The sequence below is a fragment of the Mustela lutreola genome, chromosome 3 (genome assembly GCF_030435805.1).
Source record: "Mustela lutreola isolate mMusLut2 chromosome 3, mMusLut2.pri, whole genome shotgun sequence".
Lineage (NCBI taxonomy): Eukaryota > Metazoa > Chordata > Mammalia > Carnivora > Mustelidae > Mustela > Mustela lutreola.
The window spans coordinates 82,077,971-82,098,734 of record NC_081292.1 but is presented as its reverse complement, the minus strand read 5'-3'; the positions used below and the strand labels follow the sequence as shown (position 1 = coordinate 82,098,734).

Here is a 20,764-nt window from a genome sequence, read left to right as displayed (position 1 = left end):
TTGCTAAGTTCTTTATAGATTCTGGACACTAGTCCTTTATCTGATATGTCGTTTGCAAATATCTTCTCCCATTCTGTCAGTTGTCTTTTGATTTTGTTAACTGTTTCCTTTGCTGTGCAAAAGCTTTTGATCTTGATGAAATCCCAGTAGTTCATTTTTTCCCTTGCTACCCTTGCCTTTTGCGTTGTTCCTAGGAAGATGTTGCTGCGGCAGAGGTCGAAGAGGTTGCTGCCCGTGTTCTCCTCAAGGATTTTGATGGATTCCTTTCGTACATTGAGATCCTTCATCCATTTTGAGTCTATTTTTGTGTGTGGTGTAAGGAAATGGTCCAATTTCATTTTTCTGCATGTGGCTGTCCAATTTTCCCAGCACCATTTATTGAAAAGGCTGTCTTTTTTCCATTGGACATTCTTTCCTGCTTTGTCGAAGATTAGTTGACCATAGATTTGAGGGTCTATTTCTGGGCTCTCTATTCTGTTCCATTGATCTATGTGTCTGTTTTTGTGCCAGTACCATGCTGTCTTGATGATGACAGCTTTGTAATAGAGCTTGAAGTCCGGAATTGTGATGCCACCAACGTTGGCTTTCTTTTTCAATATCCCTTTGGCTATTCGAGGTCTTTTCTGGTTCCATATAAATTTTAGAATTATTTGTTCCATTTCTTTGAAAAAGATGGATGGTACTTTGATAGGAATTGCATTAAATGTGTAGATTGCTTTAGGTAGCATAGACATTTTCACAATATTTATTCTTCCAATCCAGGAGCATGGAACATTTTTCCATTTCTTTGTGTCTTCCTCAATTTCTTTCATGAGTACTTTATAGTTTTCTGAGTATAGATTCTGTGTCTCTTTGGTTAGGTTTATTCCTAGGTATCTTATGGTTTTGGATGCAATTGTAAATGGGATTGACTCCTTAATATCTCTTTCTTCTGTCTTGCTGTTGGTGTAGAGAAATGCAACTGATTTCTGTGCATTGATTTTATATCCTGACACTTTACTGAATTCCTGTATAAGTTCTAGCAGTTTTGGAGTGGAGTCTTTTGGGTTTTCCACATATAGTATCATATCATCTGCGAAGAGTGATAATTTGACTTCTTCTTTGCCGATTTGGATGCCTTTAATTTCCTTTTGTTGTCTGATTGCTGAGGCTAGGACCTCTGGTACGATGTTGAATAGCAGTGGTGATAATGGACATCCCTGCCTTGTTCCTGACCTTAGCGGAAAAGCTTTCAGTTTTTCTCCATTGAGAATGATATTTGCGGTGGGTTTTTCATAGATGGCTTTGATGATATTGAGGTATGTGCCCTCTATCCCTACACTTTGAAGAGTTTTGATCAGGAAGGGATGTTGTACTTTGTCAAATGCTTTTTCAGCATCTATTGAGAGTATCATATGGTTCTTGTTCTTTCTTTTATTGATGTTTTGTATCACATTGACTGATTTGCGGATGTTGAACCAACCTTGCAGCCCTGGAATAAATCCCACTTGGTCGTGGTGAATAATCTTTTTAATGTACTGTTGAATCCTATTGGCTAGTATTTTGTTGAGTATTTTCGCATCTGTGTTCATCAAGGATATTGGTCTATAGCTCTCTTTTTTGGTGGGATCCTTGTCTGGTTTTGGGATCAAGGTGATGCTGGCCTCATAAAATGAGTTTGGAAGTTTTCCTTCCATTTCTATTTTTTGGAACAGTTTCAGGAGAATAGGAATTAGTTCTTCTTTAAATGTTTGGTAGAATTCCCCCGGGAAGCCATCTGGCCCTGGGCTTTTGTTTGTTTGGAGATTTTTAATGACTGTTTCAATCTCCTTACTGGGTATGGGTCTGTTCAGGCTTCTACTTTTAAAATAACTTCTAAACTCCTGGGAATCATTGAGGATTCTAAACCATTTTTATTTCCCATTAAGAGTCCTTTTTCTTTGTACATAATTTGTTTTTCAAGTCTTCTATTTTCTGTTTAGGCAAATTGAACTTGGTCATGTGTGCTAGGAGTCAAAAACACTTCTTAACTTGTTAACCTATAAATTTAAATTGACATCTTTAATGTAAAACAAATACATTAACTGCCTCTAAAATAAGAAACTGTCAAGGGGAAATGTTCATGGTGTGATATATTTGTTTTCCTTTTTGCCAAAAGTCACCATTTACTTATAGAAGGAAAGTTATTACATTTTTAGTTTATTGATGTAAGTGAAAACATTTTGAAAATCAAAATTTTAATAATAAAGTTACACATGGGGTGTCTGGGTGGCTCAGTGGGTTAAGCCTCTGCCTTCCACTCAGGTCATGATCTCAGGGTTCTGGGATTGAGTCCCACGTCGGGCTCTCTGCTCGGCTGGGAGCTTGCTTCCCCCCCTCTCTCTCTGCCTACTTGTGATCTCCCACTGTCTGTCAAATAAATAAATAAAATCTTAAAGAAAAAAAAAAGATACACATGAAAGCATTTTCCTACGCAGTAAAATAACTTAAAATATAATATAGTAACCAAGTACCATATTGTCTTCTCTTAGTAAGGAAAAAGATAAAAATTACAATAATCATGAAATCTTTTGAAAATGGGAAAAATTGAATTTTGATCTGAAAAATTATTTGATTGTGAAAACAGGTGCTATAGAATTGTTTATAATATGTACATATTTACAGTCTTTTAGATTTTCATTATGATCAACTGTTTAAAGTGTCCCATATGAGTTTCTTAAGTGCATAAGTCATGTCTTCTTCAAATTTATGGTCCCAGTGAATATCAATACATCGTCTGGTATATTGTTATTCACTAAATAACTTCATATTAGAGAAATGGTATAAATATGGTAATAACATATATCAGTATCTTATTCTTTTAATTAACTTAAGGAATGACACAAGATATTACTAAATAAGATTCTACTACATCAAGATCCTAGAAATACTTAAGTTTTTGAAAGTAAGCAGATTAATATAGATTGATAATTAAATGAGGTTTTATTTTTATTCACCAAGCCTTGTAATTAAAAGTCAGGAAACCAAGATAAATAATAAATCAATAATCCAAACCACCTAAAAATTGCAAATCACTGTACTTTAAGGCATCTTATAAAATCAAATATAAATGTGGGTTGGATTTCTAGAATGGGAAAATAAAATCTTCTAAAAAGGCACTTCTCTGGAAAAAGAATGAAAAATCAGTCAAAATTATCAGGGTTAAATTTTTCAGAACTTTAAAGTAACCATATGTTTGCAATAACTGTAAAGTATTCATTACAGACAAAGCAAACATAAAACAAACAGCTTAGAAAACTTGACAGCTATGAAAAGCAGTACCTCTGAAGCCACTGCGAGTACAGACTGGGCTTGGAGTTTCTCAAACAGCCTATCCCAGGAAAGTTGTAATTATTTGATCTTATTTGATCTATCTGGAAGTTTGATGGAAAAGCACATTTGTAATACTTTTCATTACTTGACATGAGTCAAACCCTGTTCATTGGGAAAACCCAACACCAAGGAATTTATTGGTATTCATTGAAAACAATCAGAAGCACATTATAATTACCTGAGTTGGTGATTTTAGTAGTGGCAAAGAAAAAGCTAAGGAAACCTTAAAACTAAGATCTGAGGAATAAGGGGCATTGAAAAACTCTAATTATCTTCCTGAGAACTATAATGACATATGGTTAGGCAAAGCTGTGTGTATGACCTAATGTCAGCCCTGCTGAGTCAGACTGTTATAACACTGGACCACTAAGACTTTACTGGCAACAGTGATGGGAAATATAGTCTTTAGAGAATTATGAATTATGTCAGGAAGGTCACTAAAAAACAAACAAAAAAAATGAAAAGGAAGGAAGGATGAACAATAACAAACTATCAAACTGCCTCAGATACCAGGGAAGGATGATAATCTTTTTTCCAAAGTACGTTATTGAAATGTCCAGTTTTAAACAAAAACTATGATATATTTAAAGAATCAAGAAATTGTGGCACTTATATAAGAAAGTTAACTATCAGTAAGAACTTTCCCTGAGGAAATCCAGCTATTAGACTTAATAGACAAAAACTTAGAATTATCTATTGCATACATGTTCAAAGGGCTAATGGAAACCATGCTCAAAGAATTAAAAGAAAGTGTGACATGTCTCATGAAATGGAAAATGTCAGAAAAGACATAGAAATAATAAAAAGGATCAAATCAAATTTTATCATATAAAAGTGCAATAACAAATAAAGAATTCCCTAGAGGTATTAAACAAAAGATTTGAACTTAAACAGAGAATGAGAGAACTTGAAGAGTTCATTATATGTCAATCTCACTAAATCAATTGAGAGTATCCAATCTAGGGAACAGGAAATGAGAAAATGAGTAAAAATGAACAGATCCTCAGAAACTTAAATATGTGACAGCATCAATCACATACATAATGGGAATCTAAGGAAAGCGGGGAAGAATGACTATTTAAAGAAGTAAAATAGCTGAAAACTTCTCAAATATGATGAAAAGCATTAACCTCCAAATCCCAGAAATTCAGTGAATTCCAAGTATGATAAACCCACAGAGAAACAAACATCGTGATTGAACTTTGAAAAGCCCAAGTAAAGAATTTTGAAAGCAGCAAGAGAATGATTCCAACAGTACTTAGGATTACTAATAAGGGTAACACCTGATTTCTAAAAGTAAGCGATGGAGACCTCATGGCACTAGAATGACATATTTAAGTCCTGAAACAAGGATTAGCAAACAAGAGTCCTTTATATAGCCAAATTTGCCTTCAAAAATGAAGAGGAAATTAATTAAATCTTTACTAGATTAAGCAACAACAACAGAGTTTGTCACTAGCAGATCTACACTATAGGAAATGTTCTTCAGAATAAAATAAGAGAATATAACTTGAATTAACATGAAGAAATCAAGCATACTTTTAAAGCTAATTCCATAATTAAATATAATTGACAGTATAAATACATTTTGTTTGTAATTCTTCTGTTCTTCTTACTGATTTAAAAGATCACTGCATAAAATAAAAATTATAAAACTGTCACTAGGTTTACAATTTACAAAGATATAATATGTAAGACAATAGCATAAAGGAAAGGGGAGGCACCAGAGGTATATTGGAACAAATTTTTAAATACTATTGAATTAAATTGGTATTGATCCAAACCAGATTGTTCTAAGTTGTTAATTATATTCTACAGAATAAATAAGATAACTAAATATACAGTAAAATAACAAGTGAATTAAAATTATATATGCATACACACATAAAAAAAGGCAAGCATAGAGGAATAAAAGAATTATTGTAAACAAATAGCAAATGATAAACATAAATTATACTTTATGTATAACTACATTTAAAGTAAATATATTAAGCATTCCACACAAAAAGCAGATTAGAAAAATGAATTAAAAAAAAATTCTTGAGGTGATGACCTCAAGAAAAATGCTTTAGATTTGTAATTAAGCTTTATTAATTAATAAATTAATTTTAACTTACACCATTTTTTTTTCAGGTTTTAAAACTACATTTTGAGTTAAATCTTATGTGCAGTATAAGGTAGTGGTCTAGGTTCATTCTTTTGCATATGACTGTTGTTGGGGTCTGTTATCAAAGGAACGAGACTGAAACAAAGTGAAAGTTATGCAAAGCTTTATTCTATGCCAAGCATTAGAAGTCAGACTGACCAGCCAGGGGAACGAGACTGAGACAAAGTGAAAGTTATGCAAAGATTTATTCTATGCCAAGCATTAGAAGTTAGACTCACTGGCCAGGGATACCTCCAAAGAGAGCAACCCCATACCGATCTCACAGGCTGGTTTTATAGAGTGTAACCGCAGACCACAAGGTATGTGGCTTCTATTGTTAGGGTATTTACTCCGGGAATCGATACCCAGAACCAATACCAGAAACTTCTGAGATGTTTGGAACTGCTGGGGCATGCTGGGGCATTTAGAACTGCTGGGGCGTTTACTCCCAGAACAGAGTCCGTAGATGTAAACAATATGGCTACCCAGGTAATATGGAGTCGCTCTAGTTAAGCAGGCCCTAATAGTTAAACAGGTTTTAACATTAAATTAGCCCTAATACCATCTGGTTTCCCCAACACCATTTATTGAAGAAATTGTCCTTCCCTCATTGTATATTCCTGGCTCCTTTGTTTTAAATTAATTAAATATATATATGCATGAGTTTATTTTTGGATTCTCAATTCATTGTATTGATGTGTGTGTCTGTTTTCATGCCCATACCACATCATTTTGACAACTATTTCTTTGTAAAAAGTTTGAATTCAGAGAGTGTGATGCCTTCAGCTTTGTTTTTTCTAGAGATTTAGAGATTGCTTTGGCTATTCAGGTCTTTTGTGGTTCCATAAAAATTTATGCTCATTTGTCTTATCTTTATCAAAAATACCATTGGAATTTTGATGGGGATTACATTGGGTCTATAGATTGCTTTGGCTAGCATGGACTTTTTTTTTTTTTTTTTTAAGATTTTTTTGTATTTATTTTGAGAGAGAGAGAGAGAGAGAGAGAGCACAAGTTGAGGGGGAGGGACAGTGGGAAAGGGAGAAGCAGACTCTCTACCAAGCAGGGAACACAAGCCAGGCTTGATCTCAGGACCCCAAGATCAAGACCTGAGCCTAAGGCAGATACTTAACTGACTGAGCCACTCAGGTGCCCCATGGACATTTTAACAGTATTAATTCTTCTAATCCATGAGCACAGAATGTCTTTCCATTTATTCATGTCTTCAATTTCTTTCTTTCTGTTTTTTGGTGTCTAATGTACAGGTCATATACCTCAATGGTTATATTCATTCCTAGGTATTTTATTGTTTTTGAGTGAGTTTTAAAAGAGACGGTTTTCTTAATTTCTCTTTCTGACAGTTCTTTCAATAATGAACTACCATGTATAGAAATGTAGCATATTTCTGTATATTGATTTTGTACTCTGCAATTTTACTGAATTTGCCTATTAGTTCTAATCTATTTTTGGTAGAGTCTCTAGAATTTTCTTATATAATATCCTGTTTTTATCACCAATGTCTGGTCTAACATGGTGTTTAAGGATGATGTTTCTTTATTGATTTTCTGTCTGGATGATCCATCCATTGATGTAAGTGAGGTAGTAAAGCCCTCTACTTTTTTTTTTTTTTTTAAGATTTTATTTATTTATTTGACAGAGAGAGATCACAGACGGAGAGGCAGGCAGAGAGGGAGATAGAGGGAAGCAGGCTCCCTGCTGAGCAGAGAGCCCGATGCGGGACTCGATCCCAGGACCCCGAGATCATGACCCCAGCCGAAGGCAGCGGCTTAATCCACTGAGCCACCCAGGCGCCCCTAAAGCCCCCTACTTTCATTGTATTGCTATTTCTTTCTTTAGAGCTTTTATTTTTTTAAGATTTTATTTATTTAGTTGAGAAAGAGAGAATGATGGAGAGAGAAAGAGAGAGAGCATGAGGGGGGGAGGATCAGAGGGAGAGGCAGACTCCCTGCTGAGCAGAATTCAGGACTTGACTCTGGAACTCCAGGATCTTAACCTGAGCAGATCTTAACCTGAGCAGAAGGCAGTTGCTTAACCAGCTGAGGTGCCCCATCCCTTTAGATTTTTTAATATCTGCTGTATATATTTAGGTGTTTCCTAATTTCTTAAATATTGGAAAAATATTATTGATTTCACTTACTGATTCATTTCTCTGCTCATTTAAGAAAAACAGACTTCTCTAAAAGATTATTATCTAAACTTGCTCTATTTTTTTTTTCACTTAATCAATTATGAACTGATTCTTATGGATCTTTTGCATCCACTTCTCCATTAAACTACTTTGTCAAGGTTAAAAATGTTAAATCCAATAGTCAATTTCCAGTTTTCATTTTACTAGACTCTCTGTTTTATCAATCTCTCTTCCTGTGGCAACTACTGCTCTCTTTTCTTTGCTGGTTCTTCCCTATCTTTCTTAATTTTATATTGTAGGATCCCCGGGATTAACGCTTGATCCTTTTTTCTACATATCCTCCACACCTTGAACTTCTCACCCAGATCGCAAGTTTATTCTTAATCTCATCTATATGCCAACACATCCTAAATTTTATGTCTACCTTGAGTTTTTCCTTAAGTCTACACTAATATATTTATAATTATCCTTGTCATTCTAATATGCTCTCAGATATAACAGGTCCAAAGCCAAAACCTTTGTCTTTCATGCCAAACCTGTTTTTTTTTTTTTTTTTTTTTTTTGGTAATTCTTCCATTTTAGTAAATGACAACCCTCTCCTTTCATTTGCTCAATCAAATATTTTTTAATCATCCTTGACTCAACTTTACTTAGAAATTCCATACCTTTTCCTTGTTAAAAATGTTGTAATATTTCTCCTTTTTTTCTATCTTATTTCCATAGAACTCAGAATTATGATTTTTTTCAGAATTATAATTTTAAGACATGTCAATTCTTATCACTCTCTGCTCAAAAATCTCCCATGGTTTTCCATGTCACTCAGAGTCAAACTCGTGAAGAGTCCATATGGCACTCCAAATTCTGACCTGTGTTATTCCTTTGACTTCATTTCCTATTAAGTACTCCTTAATTCATTCAGTTCCCACAATAGCCCCTTGCTTTAATTCAAAGTCTTCTAGAATGTCTCTCAGGGCTTTTGAAATTACACATCTGTCTGGAATTGTTTGTTTTACAGACATTCAAATGGTTTATTCCTTTGTCCCCTTCAGATTTTGCACACATGCCAATGAAGGTTTTGCTGTCTTTCAGCTCCTCCTACACTTTTTTCTCTCTTCTCTGCTTTGTTATCTTGACTGTAGTTATAAACATATTCAGTAATATTATATTTAATTTATTTATGCCCTTATTTATTGTTTTTTGCCACTAGATTGTAAGACCCATCAAGGCTTTTTTTGGTCTGTTTTGCTCAGTATTTATATATTTCCACCCAGAAAAAGACTAAAAGCATATTAAGCACACAGTAAATATTCATTGGATGAATGAACACTAAAAATTTTGAAGAGAACTTAAGTTTAGTGAGATTTATGGAGTTCAGAAGAATTTTATTACAAGGAGATAAATAATTTGATGGATGCCATTGTGGATGCTCAGCCGATAGACGGATATGTAGGTCTAGGAGTTATATTAGAAATGAGTAAGAATATATATAGAAAGAAGAGATAATTGAAGCCCCAAGAAGGGATATAGTGGCCCAAAGTGAGTATTGAGACAGAGGAAAGATGAGTTGACATTGGTATCAAGAACCAAACTTGAATGCATCTCTGCTTCCTGCTTTCTCTTTTTACCAATTATTTCCTCTCTACCACTAACTCCCCTGAAAAAAGGTATAAAAATTTTACAGTGGTAATCTACATCAAATAATTAAGTTACAATTTATAAGGCATGAATAATTGAGAATATTAACCTTTCTAAACATTTCTATATAGTTAAATATCTATTTTTATAATCTCCAAATTAATAAAGATGTGGCAGAATTATTTTTGAAAAAAGTTGTTATATTTTTGTCTACTTGCAATATTCAAAATATTTTCCCCTTTATCAAGAGCAAATTGCATATTTTTGTTGTTTTCTTTTTTAATAGTACGTAGGCACATTTCATATTTTTCTAAGATTTTACCACCCTCTTCATATCTGATGCCCTTAATATGGATCAATATTAAAAGTAATTCAGAATCTTCATAATCTGGCTGCATAAAGAACAGGAGGACTTCGAAGTGGACTTAAGGCAATAGAAAAGCTGCTAGTTGACAAGTAACATATCATAGTGCCACTGTAGTGTATTCTTAAGAATAAAGCTTCTGAAATAATTATGATGGAATTAACTAAAATAATTTTTAGATTGAAGTATTTTAGGAAATTAGAATAGTTAAATATTTGCTGCTTTCTAGAGTAAGTCAACATTTGCCAAAAGAAACTATGAAATACTGACGTTTTGAAGGGAATTACTGAGAAAGCATAGGTATTTTATGTATATTTTACAGAAATATGAGTGAATTTGTGTTGTGCTCTATTGTGCTTCTACTGCATGATCTGATAAACTATTCTGAAGGTGAATTATTTTGCTTAAATAATTTCCTGGTGCATAACACATATGATATCTCCCAATTGAATAGATACTTTGTATTGTTTTCCATCATCACACACTACAAATTGCAAACACTATTACTAATGTGCATATAAATTGTAATTCTACATCTTTTATTTTAAATATGAATTATATAGCAACAACTTTATAGGCAATTTCATATGGTTTACTACTCTCTAGTTATCCCTTTTGTAATGTTTATCATATAGACTCCATTAAACATATGAATGAATTTACCTTTCTCAACCCTCTTGGATTTAAAACATTTTATGGGACTACTGATGGTTTTCCATACCTGATCACCAAAGCTGATGTCAGCTTTTAAAATCTATCCTGAGCATCACCTCATGATTTTACAGCTAGTCTGACATCATTCCTGGCTTGAAAATAATCAAAACAAAACAAAAATCTTTTCTGTTCTTTTGTTTTATTTTGTTTTGTTTTTTCCATTGTGGTCCACAAATTTCCTTAAGGATCCAAATGGAAAACATATTTTAAAAAATCCAAATGATTAGTGGGCCTTGGCTGATTTTTTTTTAACAACCAAATACAACAAATTTAAACAAACAAATACAACAATTAAAATTAATTACATTTAAGATTAATGCATGCAGGATATTTTGGAATTGAACGATTTGGCTCCTAGTGCCATAAACATTCATAATCTTTCACTTTCAGCGTTTCTTATTCAGTGACTTATGATAAATTGCAACTTATTCTAGGGAACAATAGAGAATATTTTTTAAATTATTTCAATCCAAATATATCATGTGAAATGTGTGGAGAGAGATTAAAAATATATTTTAAGCTACTCCCATGTTTTGTACTTTATCAAGAATAAAATTTTATTCTGATCAAATATATTTCTATCTAGCATTCATCAATAATGAAATGACTTTCATAGATAATAAAAATGGTTAGTATTTCTAGCTCTTAGACTGTCATGTTTTGAAGTAAATCTGTAATAAATCTGATATTTATATATTGAATAAAAATTTCTACAGTTTCTATACATTTGAGATAGATAGATTCAATATATATTGATTCAAATCATGTTTATTGAGCTTGGGAAAAAACTCATTGTCTAGTTGTCTAGTTATTATCAACTTTTCTAAAGAAATTGATTTTTATTTTATCTAAAACGTTTCTTTAACCCACTGAGCCACCCAGGCGCCCTATTTAAAGCATTTCTTTTTCCCTTTCAGGAGCTGGAATTTTCAAATCTATTTGCTGTTCTTCACTGCATTCATTCATTTTTTGCTGCCAAAGTAGCTTGTTTGGACCCTCTCTTTTTAGGCAATCAGGCTACCACTTCTGCTGCTGCCAGCTCTGCTACTACAAGCAAAACAAAGTACACAACTTGACATACCGAGATTTGCATTGTCACTTACTATGACTATGTAAAGAAAATAAAAATAATCATCATTTTAGACCCTGGAGAAACAATCATATCACCAAGTAAACAGTGAATTCAATTTGAAATTTGAACAGAAAGTAAGGTCATAAGGGATCTCAAAAGCACTTCTATTTTGGAAGACATTGTGAATAATCTTAAATGAACCATAACAGCTTGTTCTCAGTTTATTTGTACCATCGAAAGTGAAGACGAAAGAATGAATGATTCAAAGTATGTAAATAATATACAAATTGTAAGCTACCTATAAATAAAAATACCACTTAAATGGTTATTTCTGTATTTTAGATTATTTTGTATGTTGGGCCAGATCATGAACTAATGCCCTATCATTGAATTTTGAGTGATATAAAGGAGGCAAATAAACCACATGGCAGCGAAGAAAATAGCATGTAAAAAATTTCGTCAAAGAAGAGAGCACTTTAATTTGCTAATGTAGATTTTCCTTGCATTCTCATTCTGCAATATGACACTGGCATTCCAATTTTATCTTGTTGTCAACTATTCCTAAGATTTTCAAAAGAATAAATACATCGATTCTATGATAGTCACAATGTAAAATGTACTATTTTTCCTTAAATCACTGATATCAATGTTTTATTGCTGCTAGTGTCAACCAAATATGCTGACATGTGTTAATTTAATTATGAACCAAGAAAACATTCATGAACCTCTTGTTCTTTCCTTCATTTAAGAAGGTTTATACTTACCTAATGGGATTTGTTATCAAATTAAAGCTTCATAAATTTTCAGTGACTCCAAAAACTTTTGTAGAGAAAATAATACAAAAAATGTCGTGTGAGAAACTCATACAATTCTTTGTATGCTAATCTACTAGTTAATCATGGACTGAAATGACCTTAGAGCATAGTCTCAGTTTTAGTTATTTCAGGAAAATGATATTTTCCCATTTTAGAAATATTTTACGAGAAAGTAAGGTGAGAAATGAAAATAAAATTTTTAATTTCTAGCTTACCATGTCATAAAAGTGATTATATAATGCAAGACTATGTTGGTTATTTTAGTTATCTTGTCTTAGTAAATGGGAAGAAGCTGGAAATTTGAAAGTATCGGAGGTATGGGCACCTGACTCAGACCCTGGTATTATATAATTATTGGTTTAATGTGGATAACACTGTCCTTTACTACAGCTGTACTGAGATCTGCTTTTAAACAACTAGCTACCTATTAAAAAAAAAAAGAAAAAAATACTTATTTTTAATTAACACACATGTTCCCAACTAAATCAAACATAGATAGTTCCTTGTGAAGATGATGAACTATCCAATAAGGTGGTTTAATTTTCTTTTTTAAATAGGAAAAAAAAAGTACTCAAGAAGGAAACACAATTATTTGCAAAAGAACACATGATCATTATGCTTTAAAATTTATTAAACCATTTCCATAATCATCATAAATTACTTATTCACTATGCATCCGGTTAATTCTTAAGCATGTTAAATTAAAAAGAAAAATTGAAGGTTCATCATTGTACCTGACAAGAGTTAAGCTGGATCTAGGACACCTTACTAAAAGAACTATGGCTAGTTGGACACTACACAGTTTAAATATATTTTATCTTGACCATAAAATTAATTAATTATATTCATAATTGGGATGACACTGTGGAGTTATTGCTTACTAAGTATTCACCAAATAGAACAGTCATTCTAAAGTCAGAAGTCCACCAAAAGCCGACTTCAGTAAGCCTCTGTTGAGCATATGGAAGAAGAGCAGAGGGAGGCATCTACCTTAGGGTCAGAAGCAGTAGTAGCCACTTCTTTATAGAATCTCTGCTATGAGCTAGAGTTGTATCTTGGTGTGCCCCACATTGGGGTAACATTTATGTGTCCACAGTGTGATAATCTGGTCTATTAAGTAATATGAAGTGGGCTAGTTAGCCAAAAAGAAAAAAAAATAGTTTTTAAACTTAAATACCTGTTATATAATCATTTTTAATAAATAAGATATCAGATTTTTGTAAAAGCTCCATTTTAAATATACAAAAAAAATTTAATCAAATACTCTTTTTCATTATATCATAAAAATCTTCTAGTCTATGCTTATGTGTATGATGAAGGAAAAGGTGCACAATGAGATATGTATGGGTATATATCTCCTTGTACAACACACACACACACATATACATGTGTGTATATGTATATAATAAAATTCTACCCTCAAAATATATTAGAATTATTAGAATATATTTCAAGTAATATATTTAATATACTTTAAATTTACACTGTAAATTATAACTTGAGTTAAAATTTATGATAATACAATACTGTGTTTATTTTTGATACCATTGATAAAAAGCTAACAGGCCTAAATTGCTATTTAACATTAGTGGAGCACCTACTTATTAGAAAAATATTATTCTGATGTTCATCAGTTACCAAGTAATATTTAACATTTTCCTTTACAGTTGAATGATTAACCACTGTCATTTGTTATAACTTGGACTCTTTAAATGAGAAAGCTTAAAAATGAACAAAATAATCAGACAAATCTCCGTTTCTCATATAATTCATGTTTAGGTGCATGAGATTTATTCATGAAATCCTAATTTGTACTAGAGCACATTTTAATAGCTGAATGCTTATTTATGTGTTAACCCCTCCAGTGCCTTGGGATATGAGTGTGTGTGTGTGTGTGTGTGTGTACACATTATACATATATGTGTATGTATATACATACATATATATACATATGTATATATGCACATACATATATATGCACATTAAAGGATTCATTCTAGTGTACATAGTACAAGCTCAAAGGGAATATTATATTATAGGTACTTAAGTCAGAAAAGGAAGTTTAAATATCATTTGAAGTCTTTGTTAACTACTATAATAATGTATTTTGCCTGATAAAGAATAATAATTAATTAAAGCTGAAGTATATTGAAGCAGGGGCATTTTTAATTTGTTATACCGCAACAAATATTTATTTAAGAAATACTTTAAGATAATGTAAGTGTAACATATACCCCAACATTTATCATCCAACACTATTTTAAAGGGAGAATAACTAGCTAATCATTTTTGCCCTTTTTTTCAGGCAGGTACCAAATTAGAGTTTTAAAGTCTTTGCTTACAAAACTGGTGTTAAACAGGAAGAAAAGTAATTACTTGAAAATAAATATCAAGTTCATATTAACCCTGTTAGCAGAGAAACTTTCCTTTGGGTAAATTGGTTTATAGATGGACATTTTCTTCATTTACGAGGACAAAACTTGTTCATAAACTCTGTTTACATGGAATGCTGGTTTTGCGAGAAGGTTGATTTATTATTGTGGAAAAGTAATAATCCTAACAATTATTTGAATTACTGCTAGAAATCAGCAGGTGGAGAAGCTTTAAAAGCACAAGGATGATCTTGTGCTTAACTTTTTAAGGTAAGTGTACATGTTCCGAATTAATAACAAACATTTTGCTACTCTTAATTGTGCTGTACTCATGAGCTCTTCTTAAGGAATTGCTTTATTCATACCTCTAAAACTCTTGTTTATGATTTATTCTTACTCCTTAACACTTTAAAATCATAATTCACTTATTTGCACATTTGAAGTTGCTTTTGAAGATAAACAAAGTATTATAAATGTTATATATTTTATACATATTAAAAATGCAATGAAAATACCAGAAATATGAAATGTAAATATATTTATTTCATTTTTAATTGTTTTGGTGGATGTTTGTAAAATGTAAATTAATATCTGTGACAAAAAATTGTCACTTTGTTCTTTAAGTTCATTAATGTATCACTAATAAAACTGTACCTTTTTTAATGATGCATACTGGAAAATAAAAACAAATACTTTTTACTACATTTGTATTTTTACTTCATGGGTTTGATTTATAAGTTTCACATGTGTTTAGAGCATGATTCTGACGAACTTAACTGTAATGAACAGGGGCAGATAAGACCTGTCAGCCTGGGGTGCTGGTCTCTGGGGGCATGATCTGTTCTGGTTCATCAATATTCATGAAGATTAGACATCTGACCCCTAAAGACCCTAAAGATTGAAAAAAAGATGTATTTTCCAAATTACTTAAACAATCAGACTTGCAACTTTTGAAAACATGACAACTTTGATATTTTCACAGTGGTTCATTGTGAGGCAAATCTACATTGAGAGGACTGGTCAAACTGGGTATTGACATCTGCCCATTTTTAACTGAGAAGGCCACAGTTGTCTTTCAGGTAATTACAGTGCCATAAAAGATAGTGATTACAGGAATCAGTTTAAAACAATTATTTCAGTTGTTATTCCAGTGGATATCTGTATTATTTTTCCAGTTGTTAAATGAACATCTCTCATTTTTAATATATTTTTGTTTTGAAAAAAAAAAAAAAACTCTGCTGAAAAAATAGTATATGCCCATCGTTAGTAATTTTTTTTTGTCTTTTAATTTTTTAATTTTTTGTTTTTTTATAAGTGACTCTTAAGCCCATTGTTAGCAATTTAAGCCACTAAAAAATATTAAAAAGTAGATACTATATTAAAACTTAAAAAACCACAAAAATAAACAATTCATTTTAGAATTATAGATAGATAGATATAGATACATATACATATGTATATCTATCTATCTATATTTTTTATTTTATATAAAGCCCAAAAGAAATATAATTAGTTGAGAAACTGATGTACAAGGGCATGGATTAAAATGCTTCTATAAATATATTCTTTCAAGAAGTATAATATAAAACAGATAACTGTTTTGGTTATGTTTTTTGGTTTTGTTTTGGGTAAATGTATGAAGAATAATAGCAAAATGTGGATTTTTAAAAATTAACTAGCTATTAACAATAAGTAGAATTATGCATATATTTTAAAAGGATCATGAACTCAAGAATATTCTTTTTTTAATTTTTAAGATTAATTGCAGTTTAAATGCAAAACTATCAACTTTCCAGAATATAATCCTGTATGTTTTGATAAGTGGATATGATTGCACACTGCTACCAAGATAAAAATATTGCATAGTTCAGTCTCACCAATAAATGCCCCAGTGCCACTTTGTAGACAACCCCCTCTTCTAACCTTCTAACTTAACCTTCTAATTGTTCTTCTAAAAATCTGTCCCCATAGCTTTCCCTTTTCAAAATTGAAATGCACAGTATGTCATCTTTTGAGATTACTCCCTCTCTGTTGGGCGATCACTTCTCTACAAAAAGTCTTTTTGTGTATGTTCTCCTTCAGTAGGATACCAATCTTGATTCTACTCATCATGTCCACAAAGATTCTGTAACCATCATTGTCTTTACCATTGGATCACTCCTATCTTCTGTCAGAGGCACCTGTAACCAGCTTTGTAGTCTTCTAGGCATGAAACAGGTACTACCTCTTATGTGAGCAAGTAGGGAGAGAAGGGAGGAAACATACTCTTATAATTTGAATTCCATTTAAGGAAAATACAATTCTCTCTCTCTCTCTCTATATATATATATATATGTATATATATTTATAGAAAGAGTTGAATATATAAAAATAAATATATATTTATATATTTAAAAGAAATATATTTCAAATATATGAATATTAAATATGTAAATATATGGCAATTTATTAATTTAATTTAATTATAAATTGAAATTTTAATTAATAAATAATATATGTTTAATTATATAAACATATATTTAATTTAAGAGTTTCCATGCATTTACTTTTCTTTTTAAAGAATTGTTTATTTATTTGAGAGAGAGAGAGAGAGCAAGCATGAGCGGAAGGGGCAGAGAGAGAGAACCTGGAACAAGACTCATGCTAGGTTCTGAGCCTTATGCAGGACTCAATTCCACAACACTGAGATCATGATCTGAGCCAAAACCAAGAGTCTGATGCTTGACCAACCAAGCCACCCAGTTGCCTGAGTTTACTTTTATGTGAACACAAGTTTTTAAATTATTTGAGTAAATATAAGGTTAACTGCCATGTCATATGGCAAGAGTATGTTTAATTTTGTAAGAAATCATTAAAATTTCTTCCAAAGTGAAAGTACAAGTTTGCTTTCTCACCAGTAATAAATGTGAATACCTTTTGCTTCATATCTTCCCCAGCATTTTGGCCATTCTAATAGTGGTAGCCTTATTTAACCATAAGCAGAATAAGAGTCTTAGTTCTCATTGCCCAGTAACTCCTATTCTTCCAACTGATTCAACTTGAAATTCCTCATCATCTTTGTATTTGTTTGTTAGAGCTGCTGCAACAAAGTATCACAAACTGAGTGGCATAATCAACAGAAGTCTATTAGCCTGCCGGCCTAGAGGCTAGAAATCTGAGATCCAGGTGTCAGTGGGACCATGCACCCTGTGAAGGCACTAAAGAAAGATCTGTTCTGGGGTTCTCTCCTAGGGTCTGATAGTTCCTTGACAGCATAATTGCAACCTTCACATAGTATTCTCTTGTGTGGGTGTATGTCCTTTTTAATAAGGACATCAGTCAAATTGGATTAGGAGTCTGCCATACTCTAGTATGACCTCATCTTAACTCACTAAATCTGTAATGACTCCATTTCCAAATAAAGTCACATTCTAATGTCTGAGGGTTAGGATTTTAACCTACTAATTTTGAGGAAAACACATTTCAACATGTAACAGTTCTTTAGATGACAGCTTAAATGTCCCTTACAATGAGAAGCATTTTTCCTTTTCTTCATCCGAAAAGCTGAATTCTTTCTGACATGTAATTGTAACACGTGGTGATTTAATTTACTATTTTCCCTATTAAACTTTTAATTTTTATGAAGGCAGAGATTATGTCCATTTTACTTACCTTTGTATATTTACCACCTAGCACCAACTTTGGAAAACAGAGGTACTTAATAAAAGGTGTTATTGTTGTGGGTGTTATTAAAAACAACCCAAACTGAGGTTTTAAAATTTTATTTATTTGACAGAGAGAGATCAGAAGTAGGCATAGAGGCAGGCAGGGGGAGGTAGGGAAGTGGGCTCCCTGCTGAGCAAAGACCCTGATGTGGGACTCGATCAGGACTCTGAGATCATGACCTGAGCCGAAGGCAGAGGCTCAACCCACTAAGTCACCCAGGCACCTCCAAAACTGAGGTTTTTGTCCAGAATTAAAGTGGGTGGCATTATAAAAGTGACTACATTATGCTGTTTTAGTGAATATATTGACATAATTGCTTGTTTTTCTACGAAAATAGTTGGAGAGTTTGTTCTTATAAGGAACTGTTAATCATACAAATAATGGCTGACAAAATAAGAAAACAAGAGTTGATATTCCTTTGTATGTTTTAAATTATCTAGGTCTGATGTTTCTTGTCTTGCATTATCATTTTATTAAAAACATCATGTCGTTATATATATATATATATATGTATATATATATATATGTGTGTGTGTGTGTGTGTGTGTGCACATACATGATTACATTTTAGTAATCTATAAGAGTGACCTATATCGGTAATACATAAATACATTTTAAAAATTGTCAAATTTTAAACTGAGTAGTACCTATCTTTACAGAAGAGTTACATTATTTAGAGAGAGTTTTTTTAAAAGCAAATATAAAAGAAAAATTTCAAAATTAAGGCATTGTGAAGTAAAAATTAAAAAACATATATAGATATAGTATTATGCAGTGGAACTCAATTTACCAATTCTGTGAAATCCTCTCACAAAGATAAAAGTAATCAATATGCATCCAGAGACGATAAGGATCCCTGCTACCTAGCAGTAACAAATTAGCATTCTTAAGAATAGTCAGGATGAAAGGAAAAGCAACTACTTCAGCTTTTCTTTTTCTTGAGTTACTGATTTTGTTCAAGAAGTAAGTGAAACCAAAGAGTCAAAGTCAAATAACCATGAATATGTTATGTTGACATTTCTACATGACTTTGAATGTGCATAATGGGATTTGCAGATCTGGTTTATGACAGTTTCCAAAAATGATTATATGAAACAAAATTATGTCATTTTAAAAAAATGATTGTGTTGCTGTGGTCACTTCTGTCAGGAACACTCTATCTTATCTCTTTTATACCAAACAGTTTTAGTTTCATGATTATTATGTTCTAAAATTCTAGTGCTTTGTAATTAGGTATAACTTACTTTATTCTTTTCCAGAGAAAATGTTAAGAATGATGATCAGCTACTGTCTTAAAATAATTTATTGAAAAAATAATTTATTGCTGTGAAATTTATATAACACAAAATTAAGTATTTTAAAATAAACAATCAGTGACATTTAGTATATTCACAGTCTTGTGCTATCATTACCTCTATCTAGCTTCAGAACTTTTCCATCATTCCAGTAGGCAATTTTACCCCATTCTTATTTTCCCTCAGACTCTCACAAATGTATATATACTTTTTGTCTTCATGGGTTTATCTACTCTGGATATTTTATAGAAATGGAATTATACAACATGTGACATTTATGCCTGACTCAGCAGAATGTGTTCTGGGCTCATCTATGTTGTGTGAAACAATTCTTCATTCCTTTTTATGGCTGAATTCCAACTACTCTGATAACTTAGAAAAGGAAAGGAATAATTCTGCTCATTTGCATTCCAACCCCCCTCTCAGAAAAGTCAATAGTGATGGTGTTAATGGAAGCAAAGTAGGATCTGTGTCCATTATTGGATTCAGAATGGTCTCTATAAAATATTCACACGAGCACAATTTATCTTTGAAAGTGGGTTTTCTCCTGCACCCTGTTGCATGTTTTCTGCATAATGTGAATAATTTATGTAGTTTTCTAGTGCTCCTCCTTAAACCTTCCTGGCTCACTGTTGCCTAACATGCTCCAAAATACAAATATTCTTATCTGTATTTTATCAAAATTCATATTCCTTAAATTCAATTAAATTAAGCTAAGAGAAATATGGAGAATAAAACCAAAATGAATTCAAACTGATGGATGTTAGTGACAATAGATAACACTTTTACAGAATTTACTGTGTCCAGCCTGCTTCTAAGCTGTTTATATACACTAACTCATTTAATCCTCATGGCAACCTTAAAAGTAAGTACTAATATGATTCCTATTTTATGGGTAAGAACATGGAGTTTAAACAGATTTCCCTAAATCCTCTAGCAAGTTACAAAAGCAGGAAAAATGAGAAATGCTTCAATGTGTGTGTGTGTGTGTGTGTATTTGAAAGTACATAAGTGAAATATCAGTCCCAGTAATTAACTAAAATTTGGGGTTATTAGAAGGGTAGGTAAGCTTTTTACTTGTTTGTTTTTTATTTATAATCAGACATGAGAGAAACAAGATTCAGTGATTGGGTGTTTGATCTTATG

The 20,764-nt window shown here is 32.0% G+C and overlaps 1 protein-coding gene across 2 annotated transcripts in view; it reads left to right on the top strand.

Moving 5' to 3' along the window:
• Positions 1 to 12,046, top strand: part of SNTG1 (syntrophin gamma 1) — a 941,158-nt gene extending 929,112 nt beyond the window's left edge. For both annotated transcript variants that reach the window (XM_059166477.1, XM_059166476.1), the window contains exon 19: positions 11,277 to 12,046. In XM_059166477.1, coding sequence (XP_059022460.1) covers positions 11,277 to 11,435 — 159 coding nt within the window. In that variant the 3' untranslated portion in view covers positions 11,436 to 12,046. The remainder of the gene's footprint in view (positions 1 to 11,276) is intronic.
• Positions 12,047 to 20,764: the final 8,718 nt, after the last annotated feature.